This window comes from Rhinolophus hipposideros (assembly GCF_964194185.1).
Source record: "Rhinolophus hipposideros genome assembly, chromosome: 6".
NCBI lineage: Eukaryota > Metazoa > Chordata > Mammalia > Chiroptera > Rhinolophidae > Rhinolophus > Rhinolophus hipposideros.
The window spans coordinates 56,646,408-56,659,392 of record NC_138052.1 but is presented as its reverse complement, the minus strand read 5'-3'; the positions used below and the strand labels follow the sequence as shown (position 1 = coordinate 56,659,392).

The window sequence follows — 12,985 nt, the reverse complement described above, 5'->3', positions numbered from 1 at the left end:
GTTACAATCAATGAACTAATATTGATACATTATTAGTAACTAAAATCCCTGGTTTACACTAGGGTTTACTCTTTATGTTATACATTGTATGAGTTTTACAAATGTATAACGCCATGTATACACCATTATAGTATCACACACCATAATTCAACTACACTAAAAGTCCCCTGTGCCTCACCTTTTCTTTCCTCCCTTCTTTCCTCCCCTTTACCTATGGCAACCATTGATCTTATTAATGTCATTATAGTTTTGTCTTTTCCAAAATGTCACATAGTTGAAATCATACAATATGAAACCTTTTCAGACTGTCTGTTTTCATTTGACAATATGCATTTAAAACTCCTATATATCTATATATCTTTTCATGGCTTGATAGTTCATGTCTTTCATTGCTGAACAATATTCTATTGTCTGGATGTGCCAGAGTTTATTTACTTATTCACCTATTGAAGGATATCCAAATTTGGGCACTTATGAATAGAGCTGCTATAAATATTCATGTGCAGGTTTTTGTGTAGTCTGTTTTGTTTTTTATTAGTGATTTCTAACAACTGATTTTCCAGTTATAGGAAGTTATTTTATTGATGTGGGAAACACTTTATTAAAATATTAGACATTTTAGACATTCAAGGGACCCTAAAGTGACTGAGATCCATATTATGGATCATCTGGCCTAAACCTCACAATCTAAAAAAGAAAAAAGCACATTTCTCTAGAGGTGACATCACCTGTTTATATGCACACAGTCAGCTGATGGCAGTAGCAGGATTGAGAAGCTCAGAAGAGGGGCACTCACTCTCAGTGCAGTCTACATACACGTCTCTGCTCCCATGTCCAGGGGCAGGCAGATAATAGTCCCAAACCCGTATAGCCTGAAATGGATAGGCTTAGAAATCATGGCTGCCTTAATGGAGACAGAGGAAGAGCTGAAATTCACACAATGAAATATCGCAGAAGGCATTCTGTCTATGCCCAGAATCCCCCAGGTTGCCAGAACATGAAGGAAAAGGAAGAGCCGGAATTCTGGGTTAGAGGCAGGGAATGTTATTAACCTCCATGTCCATCTGTAGAGTTTAGAATGTTGTTTTGTTTTTATTTGTGTTAAACATCAAAGTAAAAGTAAACTATGTGGATGGTTTTTTCTTATCAAAGGCTCTTGTACATCTACTCAATCCATAGTGAGTGGGATTTTAATTAAAGACAGCTCATTACTGAGTTGGGGCCTGTATGGGACAACAGTTTGGGGAAGTTGGAGAAGGCAGCAAATAATTTGTTTACAATGAATATTTCTTGCTCTTTCTACTTTGAAAAGTGAAGGCAGTGGACTGGCCTTCTCTAGCAACAGTGTTAGGCTATCGTTTCTAGCTTTCTTTGGACCAATCATTTACAAATGAATGAAGAGTCCTAATTTTTTTATACTTTGGACTGCAGAGTAGGGGGTGAAGATGGACAAAAGGAGGAGGAGAAGAAAGAGAAGAAGGAGGAAAAATCATTTTTCTTTTTCTGTTTTTATATTGAGAAGCTATAAAAGGGGGGAAAGTCTAGTGTTTTATTTATTTTCTTATAAATGACTTACCAAGATGAATTATTTAATGTGTTACTTTTATCAGAACTTGAAAATTTTATGAACAAAAAGTTGTAGTGACCACAAATGCAAAAAAATAATGTGCTTTTTAAAATTATCACTATCACCTTCACATTATATCCAAGGAGAACGAAGTCTGATGTCACAGATGTCAATGATTCCATTGCATTTTATATTATTCACCGTTACTCGGACTTAGAGTGCTTTCCTATTATGAGAAACTAGTTCCTGGATAATGCAAAATGACTGAAAAATAATTTAAAACATAGTTCAAGGCTAGATTTAAGTTCAATATAGATATTATAATTCATGAAATCTTTGCAAGTGTAAATAAATGCAAATAAGTTCTTTGTGAAAATACCGAGCTACACGTTACCATGGATACTGGATGTTGCTTAGAGTCTTGTTCTTTTCTTAGAAGTCAAACATTAAGATGATGCTGTATTCTCAGCATCCCATTAGATTTATGAGACAAAATCATACATACTTTGCTATATATGATTTCACGCTAAATCTGGTTCAGAAACATAGCTCTTCTTGTTGCCAAAAGGTAAAGACAGTGATATTTGGAGCCATATCTTTTAATATCCCTGGCAGAAGTGCCATGGCTAGATTTGAAGCCATACAAGTGATAATGGTAATAATATTTGATTTACAAATTACAGTTTTTTTCTATGATCTCAGCGAACTTCTGGAGATACTTGGGCAAGATACATTCAATTTTCTCTTAAGTAAGGATTACATATACGCTTTGCTAGTTCAGTTTTCTGTGTACTGAGCTATGATTATTGGCTATGTAATTTTTAGACCATAGCTGAAATTATTAAAAGAAAATATATTTTGGAACTATGTGCTATTAGCTAACTACATATGTTATTCTACTTTTATGAAGTGATAGAAATAAAAGAGTAAGTAATTATTCTACTGCCTGATAGGTCATTTCCCCTTCATTGGATTAATAATAATAACACTTGGTTTATCTGGCAGACTATTAGATACAGATCTCCAATATGTTGCTTGCAACAGGAGCCCAGTTTCTTTAGTTCTTTGTTTTATTTGTCCTTGGATACTCTTTGGTAAACATTCAGTGGTAGGGTCAGTGCTAGTTTATAACTAAGACTCTACCCACTGAAAAGCCTAAAACAGTAAGTCTTAATGAGGCAATTTTAGTGCTGACAGAATATGTATCTACTAAGAAGATACATATTTTTGTTGCCTACCTCCAATTGGTATTTTTGCTGCCTACTTCCAATTTGCCAACTTATATGGATGGGTTCACCATTTTAATACATTACACACAGTGGCTCTGCTTCCATTCCACACTTTCAAAATGGTCTGGAAACTTAAGAGGATAAGAAAGGAGAAGCAAGGGCTCCATTATACAGAGATAAGAATACTTGGAATATTTCACACTTTTTGCTAGAAGACCAAGTTCAACAATGCAACTTGAAGTAGCTTATTTGATGATCAAATGATATGAAAATACAGACAATTGAGAAATAAAAGGTTTTCCTTGATGAATTCATCATTTAAAATGACAATATTCATTATAAATTGGTCATTATCCAACATAAGTTCTAAATTTTGTTTAAAGAATGGTTCCCCAGTTTAATTTAAGGCTAAAGAATATAATATTCAATTTGAATCACAACATTATAAGGGGAAAAAAGTAGAATTATAAATATGATTTTCATTATCCCCTCTGCCCTCTGCCCCAAATAATTTTAGTTCAAGGGAATGAGGGTGGTAATCAACTCTCTGGAAGGAATACAAAGAGGCTGCTTTGGTCACTGAGTGAATAAGAATGTTAGGTAATTTTTTCTCTCTCATTGGCATATCTAGATTATCTCACAGGTAACTGAATTACAATTGGAATGGAGAAGGCATAAACATATTTAAAATATATTATTTAGTACCAAGTAGGCTTTGTTCCAGGTTCAACATTTGAAAATCAGTTAAGGTAATCTATTATACAATAGGCTAAAAATGAAAAGTCATATGATCATATTAATAGATGAGGAAAAATAATTTGATAAATTCAACACCCTCACATGATAAGACTGCCCAGTAAACTAGGAATAGAGAGGCAGTTCCTCAACTTGATCAAGAATATCTCCAAAAAAAACCCCTACAGCTAACATCATACTTAGCACTGAGAAATTTGAAGCTTTCCCACTAAGATCAGGAGCAAAGCAAGGATGTCTCCCTCTCATTACTGCTTTTCAACATCATACTTGGAGTCCTAGATGCCCCCCCACACACACACCAAAAAAAGGATACAGATTGGAAAGAAGGAAAAAAAATTGTCTTCATTCACAGAAGACATGCTAGTCTCTGCAGAAAATCCAGAAAAATCAACCAAAAAAACTGCTGGAACTAATAACCAATTATAGCAAGATTGCAGGATAAAAGGTTAATCACTTTCCTATATACAAGCAATGAACAAGTGGAATTTGAAATTAAAATCATGATATCATTTATATTAGTACCAAGAAAAAAAAGAAGTACTTATAAATCTAACAAGATATGTACAAGATCTATCTGAGCAAAACTGAAAAACTCTGATGAAATTATTCAAAGAAGTAAGAGGAGACGTATTTCATGTTCCTGGATAGGAAGACTCCATATTGTCAACGTGTTAGTTCTTCTCAAGTTGATCTATATCTTCAGTGCAGTCCCAATCAAACTCCCAGCAACTTATTTTGCAGATATCAATAAGCAGATTTAAAGTTTATATGGAGAAGCAAAAGATCCAAAATAGCCAACACAGTATTGAAGTAAAAGAACAAAGTTAGAGAATTGATACTATCCAACATCATGACTTACAATAAAGCTATCATAATCAAGACAGTGGTATTGGTGAAAGAACAGAGAAATAGGTCAGTGGTACAGAAAAGACAACCCAGAAATAAATTCACAAATGTATGACAAAGGAGCAAAGGCAACACTATGGACCAACAATAGTCTCTGCAACAAATGGTGCTGGAACAACTGGACATCCGCATGCAAAAAAAAAAAAAAAAAAGAGAGAGAGAGAGAATCTAGACGCAGAGCTTGCACTCTTCACAAAAACAAACTCAAAATGGATCATAGACCTAAGTGTAAAAGGCAAAACTATAAAACTCCTAGAAGATAACATAGGAGAAAATCTAGATGACCTTGAGTGTGACAGTGACTTTTTAGACACAACACCAAAGGCACAATTTATGACAGAATTTGATAAGCTGGACTTCATTAAAAACAAAAACATTCTTGTGAAAGACAAAATCAAAAGAATTAGAAGACAAGCCACAGACTGGGAGAAAATATTTACAAAAGATACATCTAATAAATGACTGTTATTCAAAATATACAAGGAACTCTTTAAATTCAACAATAAGAAAACAAAGACTCTGATTTAAAAATGAGGCTTACCAGACACCCCACCACAGAAGATACACAGAGGGCAAATAAGCAGATGAAAAGACACTGCGCACCATATGTCATCAGTGGAATGCAAATTAAAACAATGACGAATCACTGTTATACACCTATTAGAATGGCCAAAATCTGGAACCCTGATGACACAAAATGGTGGCAAGGATATGGAGCCACAGCAACTATTACACATTGGTGGTGCGGATGCAAATTAGTACAGCCACTTTGGAAAACAGTTTGATGGTTTCTTATGAAAACTAAATATACTCTTACCATGTGATCCAGCAACCGTGCTCCTTGGTATTTACCCAAAGGAGTTAAAAACTTATATCTACAAGAAAAGCATGCATGCAGATATTTGTAGCAGCTTTATTCATAATTGCCAAAACTTGGAAGCAACTAAGATGCCCTTTAGTAGGTGAATGGGTAAATAAATGGTGACATAATCAAACAGTGCAATATTATTTAGTACTAAAAAGCCTTGAGCTATCAAGCCATGGAAAGACAGGGAGGAAACTTAAATGTATATTACTAAGTGAAACTAGCAGTATGAAAAGGCTATATACTGTATGATTCCAATTATATGGTACTGTGGAGAGGCAGAAAATGGAGACAATAAAAAGATCAGTGGTTGCAGGGAGTTAAGGACGTGGGAGGGATGAATTGGCAGAACACAGAGGATTTCTAGGGCAGTGAAAATACTCTATATGGTACTATAATGGTAGATACAAGTCGTTATAAATTTGTCAAAATCCATAGAATATACAACACCAAGAGTGAACCCTAATGTAAATTATGGACTCTGGGTAATAATGATGTGTCAATGTGGATTCACCAATTATAACAAATGTACCATTGTAGTGGAGAATGTTGGTAATGCGGAAGGCTATGCATGTTTGGGGCCAGGGAACATATGGCAAATATATTCTGTATATACACTGTATATACATATATAGGTACATATATACACTGTACCTTCTGCTCCATTTTGCTTTGAACCTAAAATTGCTCTAAAAAATAAAGGCTATTTTTTAGAAAATTGTCATACATTAAAAAAAATTAAAAAAGAAACTAAGTACTTCTATAAATTTAGATGTTCAGTTGCAGGGCTTTTACTGATGAGATGTCTTATAACTTGAGTATTTTTATTAGACACTCATGCATGAAGTCTAATGAAATTTTCTACTTGGCTTTTTCTTCCTTTTTTTTTTTTTTAATTCTTAGGTCAGATGTTGCCGTTTTATATAATGATCGATCCGTCCTTGAGAATCACCATGTGAGTGCAGCTTACCGACTTATGCAAGAAGAAGAAATGAATGTCTTGATAAATTTGTCTAAAGATGACTGGAGGTGAGTTTCAGAGGAAACCTAGAGGAAATTAAACTTCAGAAAAAAGTTAAATTATGTGATTTAACGTGAAGAAAACCTTAAAGATGAAAGTCAATCCCTTATTCCTAGTACAAACTCAACATTCTTTGACTAGATGAATCTGAGGATTTACCTAGAAAACTGTTCAGGAGCCGGGCTGTGTTAGATGGAGCTGAAGTATTTCCAGGCCAATTCAACATCTATATGTATGATAGCCAATCTGTAAGACTACACACCACAAAACAGATACTTTAAGATACATAATTACATATTGTCTGGAATGGAACTCTGGTCAATTGTACCATAATGTGGTCCTACATAAATTCAGATAATTAGGGTCATATTGATGCCTTCACGTATTACTTTTCTGTACATGGAATTTAGCTTTTTTTGAAAAAATAAAGAATTCACTATTTGGAGGGAAACATTACAAATATAATACATCAAAATGGCTCAAATATAGAAGGAAATCTTACGTGTTTCTTCTACAAGGCATCAGTCTGCTTGAAAAACAATTACATAGAATGGTGATACCCCTTGCCATGTAGGAGAAAATAACACCATGCACCCCTATCACTCAGCATAATTTTTCCTTGTTTGTTCTTGATCCCTTGGCCATCGTCAATCCCTTCATTTGACTGTAGGGTTGCCATATTTAGCAAATAAAAAATAAAGGACATCCAGTTAAATATAAATTTTACATAAACATGGGAATGTTTTAGTGTTAGTATATCCCTAATATTCTATGGCACCTACTTATATGATTAAAAAAAAAGCCTTTGTCTTTAACAAAGATCTTGTTAAGCCAGTTAATGGATTGAAAAGGTTCCCATTTAAATGCAAATAGCAGTTTTTTTCCTTTTTCCTCTCTCTCTTTAAATCAGGGTAAAAAGACATTTCCATATAAAAGAAGTGACTTGGAATCAAGAATTGCCTTAAAATAAATAAAAGGTTAATTTAGGGTTTAAAATAACCCTAATGTTCCATGGTTACTTTACCAAATACTGAAGCTTCCTGGTTTTTCAAGATTGCTTTTGCATCTCAGGAAAATCTCTAATGTGAGGGGAAGGGGGCACTTTGTTTTGGGAACCCAGTTCAGGCCTTTCATTTGATTCTGCAGGAAACAATAGCCCATGAGGTTTTCCAGCCTAGGAAGGCCAGGATCTAATTGTAAAAGAATTTAAAATCAACAGCTGTTGGGCAATGTGAACAGAAGGGGCGACTGTAGAAGCAGGGAAACAAGTTTGGAGGTATTAACTAAGGTCTGAAAGATTGACTATTTACATCTAGAATATTTATTTCTTCAGCAGCGCTTATCATTCCCAGAGGTAACATTTATATTATTAATTATTATTCTTTTGAATTAAACCTGTTCCTTCTTCAAGTTAATTCTGTTGCTATTTCAGTGTAATTTTTATCCCATTACACAATATTCTTTAATATCTTTAGTATTTTATTCTAATAATTTATTCCTGTATTATTTTGTAAATTCCTATACAGTAACTTCTGAGTCATCCTAATTGAATGGTTTTATAGAATTGTTTTAACAAATACTATACATATCATATAGATTGTACAATTTAATAGATCCAACACTTTCTAAAAAGCGATAAAAGATCTATTTGCTAATATAAACTTGATAACATTGTACCAAGAATTAAAATATAAATAGGAGTATAGTGTAAAGAATAGTCAGTGCTGGTCAGTTATCTGAAAAGCACAATGTATATATGAGATTTATGTATTTCATAAAAGTTTAGTCTCTTTCACCTTAGTTAACATAAATACGTTGGTTTAGTTGCTGTTGTGATATGGGTCTCCTCAGAATTTCAGAGAAAAAAGTGTAATTGAGAAAAATTTTATTATCTTTAATAACGTCCCTTCCTTTAATATTTGGCTAAAAGTATTCTAAGCATGCTATTCATATCGTGAACAGCAATCAGTGTATTGACTTCTCATGGCTCCCATATAAAAATCCAATTGAACTGAGCACCCATAATTTTCAGGAAGAGCCTCCAATATGTGATTTAAAAAAAAAAAAAGAAAGAAAAAAAGTAATTTGATTATACCATCTTTAGGTAAAGTTCTTTGACACAAAACTGTAATTTATATTTACCACTCACCTTTAATTCAGCTTCCTCCACAGACCACACCTCAGAATGAAAATAAAATACGGTTTCCCATATGAGTAACTATTTTACCTATCTGTACTGAGCAAGCAATGAGTTGTGGAACATGCAAAACTGTGCTGAGGTGACTTATTGTCTACTTAGCATGAGAATGAGTTATTCATGTATAGGCCGTGTGATATGGTCACCATATTTAGTGTCTTGGTTAAACTTTTAGTAGTAGTGATAGTTCTTTCTACGGTCAGGATCCCAACAGCTTAAGCAGAGAAATGCCACTCACTTTCAAGTCTTCGTTTTTCTGGGGTTCTAATGATGAAGGGTTGGCACAATGGAGGAGTTTTAGAGCCAGTTTTGGTAGTGGGAACTTTGAGGGTTGAAACTTATCTGTGCTATGTACTAGCTATGTGACTGGGCTAAGAACTTGGGCTTTTGTGGTGGGAAATAATAATACCCACTCACAGGGTTGTGATGAAGATTAAATGTCATAATACCTATACAAAGCACCTAGAACACTGCCTGGACTGAATACATACTGAGTAAATAGCCGTGGTTTTATTGATAGCACAGACTTCATTGAGAATAGTTTTTCTTTAAAATTACGTCGTTGGATAGGAAAACAATAGTTTAGAATTATGAGTGGGGGAAGGGTGTAGGTGTGGGAGGGGAAAGCATCCAGTTCTTGAAGGGGAGATGTTAAACAGCATCATTCACAGATCACTCTCCTGGCAATTTCCTAAGTCTTCAAGAGTTAAAAGGTAAAATGATGTAAACTTTTATAAGCAGTTTTACATTAAAATGTAGCCTTCTTTTGTGTTCATATCCCTTAAACATAAAATGTAATTCATGATGTTTAAGGAAATGTTCCACTTGAGAACAATAAAGAGCCAACTGAACTTTTCCTTTTGATGACTTCACAGGGATCTTCGGAACCTAGTAATTGAAATGGTTTTGTCTACAGACATGTCGAGTCACTTCCAGCAAATTAAAAATATAAGAAACAGTTTGCAGCAGCCTGAAGGGTAGGTTATTTATTTATTTTGTGATGTTCAAGTTCCTTGGGTTTGGACTCAGGAAGGACTGTAATTGGTTACTTTGTTCTAATACTTTGAGTATGTTCTTGGTTTGACAGGATCGACAGAGCCAAAACCATGTCCCTGATTCTCCATGCAGCAGACATCAGCCATCCAGCCAAATGCTGGCAGCTGCACCACCGGTGGACCATGGCCCTGATGGAGGAGTTTTTCCGACAGGTGCGTCTTTCACACTCTGCAAATAGTTTTGGAAATGCTGACTGTGCCTATTGACATTCAAAAAAGGTGACTTATTATCAACTGGCCAGGATACATTCTTGGGGCTATCCAGGGGATCTGCTTTGAGTCACATAATTATCATAATAAAGAGTCTCCTATCACTCAATTCTATATTTTCAGATTATTTGATATCTCAGTATTGTTCTTTATTTTTAACATTTATCATTGATTTTACAACTATTCCGAAAACAGAGAAGACCAAATACGTTACTATATTTGGATGATGGGTTTCTATTACCCATTGTCAATGGATGTGACATATGGTTTGTTTTGAAATAGTATTGCATAGTCCTAGGGAAAGTTATTCAGAAAATGCATACTATATATATGATTCATTTATATGAAGTTAAAAAACTGGCAAAATATCTGTGAAGATTGAAATCTGAACAATGGGTGCCTATATGGAGTGGGATTCACTGGAAGACGTTAAGAGAACTTTCTGGGATTGATGGAAATATCTTCTATCTTGAGTGTTAGTTACACAAGTGTGTTCATAATTTATACAGTTAAAATTTGTACATATTTTTTTTCCTTGATTTCAAAAATAATACATCAGAATAAAGGTGCTTCACCAATGACTTAAAGAACTCTAAAAAAATCACTGTGTTAAAAAACTGTCTCTATTAAATCCCAGAGACTCTTGAAAATTACTGTTAGATCTACAAATAATATCATGACTTATATTTCCCCGTGTTTTATTAGCATCAGACCAGACAAGGATTACCTGAGAGAACAGTGAGAGTAATGAATTCAATGAAATTAAATCTAGATTTTTTATTTCTGCATATAAATAACTTTAATATTTTTTAAAAGATATTACAAATTCATCTTCTCCACTACTATTTGTTTGAAACAAATCCCTTAAATTTCAGTTGTCATTGATCCGTGATTCCTCTCTTAGTGTCAGAATATTTTAAATTCAATTTAATGTGGACATTTTCTTCCTGTCTTTCAGTAAAGAGAAGTGTCACATTTGCTAAATTTTGAGATGTCGAACTGAATTTACCCAGAGCCATTCCATGAATGTTTCGATACTTAGTGGTTATGTGGTTTGGACCCCTTCAAGTGAAACAAGGAAGAAAGTTTTCCCCACTGAGAGAGTGATGTTCCCTCCCTTGTGCATTGAGGAAACAGCGCATATGTCAGCCTTCTGTTTCCTCTATTTTCCTGTAGCATCACATTTCATTTTATAATTAAATGAATACAGACACGGTTATTTATCATCCACCTCTCTGGAAAAGCAGATGTTTAAAACTGTCTGTGCTGTCCACCTAAAACTCATATAAAATAATATGGAATATCAACTCTGACTGAAAAAAAAACAAATAATTAAAAAATAATAATTAAACAAAACTGTCTCACTGACTGAGAGCATTCCTCTATTTCTCCTGTCAGATTTACTTTACTGTCTTTATACAGTTTCCTGAGCGTGTTATGAAACCTGGGAGGCTTGTGCTAAAATGGAACAGCTACTCCTGGTCGAGGGAGCCTCTTATTGTTGACATTTTTATTATCACTTGTGGGCTGAGGTTCAGTGAGCACTGTCTTCTGCATGTTTGTGGGGCTCGGCCTTCCTCTGGCCAATAATTCTGACAAAACCCTTTCATTCTAAAGTTTAGCACTATTTTTGACTTCACAATCACCTCCCACCCTTCTTAAATATATTTTAAGTAAACATAAGTTTATTATATAAATGTTTGAGAAACACAGATAAGTATAAAAATGAATCTAGATGTTTTTGGAGTCCACTATCTTAATCTTGAATTTACCAGAAATGTGACTGATACTAATAATGAAGCTTCCAGCGTGCAGTGATTTTTGACATTTGAATTTCAGGCTGGAGGGAAATCGTTCCATAAGGCTGCTTAGTTCCTTTGTCATTTTCAGTGCCTAATAAACGGTGACTCAGATATCTGAATATCTGATTAAAAAACACCCAATACAAAAGGTCAAGTTTTAGAATAGGTATAACATCACGGCACTTGTTTTTGTGATCTGCATTTTTCAGATTGTGTTACTTAGAGGAAGGAGGTGTCAAGTTTTTGTTTTGTTGTTTTTTGACAGAACTCTGGGTGACCAATGATAGCCATTTGTGTAACTGCAAAATGTTCAGGAATGGCGGTCTGTGCTTGAATGACCTTAACATGTAAGGCAATATACCATATTTGGCCGTGTATAATGCACACCCACACATTTGGCCCAAACTTTCAGGGGAAAAAATCTTTTGTTTTAATTTTTTTTAATTGAAATGTATTGGGATGACAATGATTAGTTAAATTACACAGGTTTCAAGTGTACGATTTTGTAATATTGATTTCTGTATCACATTGTGTATTCACCCCCACTCAGTTCTTCCATCACCATATATTTGACCCTGTTTACCCTCTTCTACCACCACCCTCCCCCCTTCATTTTAATTTTTAATTTAATTTTTTTTTTATATTTAGGTACTTGTTTTTGTATTATAAAGGAATTTTAACATTTATTTATTTATATATTATTACACTTTTAACTCATAAGCATAAATAAAACAATTTAAAACATTTATATACATACAGAATTAGTACTACCCATGTATAATGTGCATCCTTATTTTTCCCTCACAAATTTGGGCAAAAAAGTGAGCATTACATATGAGTCTACATGGCAAAATATGGTATTGACAGCCCAAAGAAGAGTAAAGTGAAAAAAAAAATTGTATGTGTTAGTACAGGCTAGTGTAAAATCAAACTATCCCTGCTAGCATTGCCTCTTTTCTTCAACTACAAAAATCCTCTCAGATCATAATAAATTGGTTTAGGACTTTAGTTTTTAATAATGGAATCTTATACTTAGTTCTCAGCCTCCAGATTTTTAAAAAGTAAATCACTTTCAAATCCCCTTCAGAAACATGTAAAGCAAAGCAGGAGAATGTGGAGTTAAAGGTCAAATGAGTGGGTTTATCCTGCCAACAAACATGTTTTACAAGCAAACAAGTTTATCCTTATGAGACTTATGCTAAAATATGACCTTGACTCCAACAGGTAAAGTGCTTTCATTAACTCAGTTACTAAATCGTTCTTACTATATCACGTATTCTAGCCCTTTGAAGGTGGATACAGCAAGGAATCTGAAACTGTTTGATTTATGCTTTGTTCTGAGGGTATTTGACATAAACTATTTAACTAGATCAGTGT

General features: G+C 34.1%; 1 protein-coding gene across 9 annotated transcripts in view; it reads left to right on the top strand.

The window, feature by feature from the left end:
- The window catches only part of PDE1A (phosphodiesterase 1A), a 317,348-nt gene that overhangs the window by 265,440 nt on the left and 38,923 nt on the right, over positions 1 to 12,985 (top strand). For all 9 annotated transcript variants that reach the window (XM_081052536.1, XM_081052539.1, XM_081052538.1 and 6 more), the window contains 3 exons: positions 6,227 to 6,352; positions 9,417 to 9,518; positions 9,629 to 9,749. In XM_081052536.1, the coding sequence (XP_080908662.1) occupies positions 6,227 to 6,352; positions 9,417 to 9,518; positions 9,629 to 9,749 (349 nt within the window). The remainder of the gene's footprint in view (positions 1 to 6,226; positions 6,353 to 9,416; positions 9,519 to 9,628; positions 9,750 to 12,985) is intronic.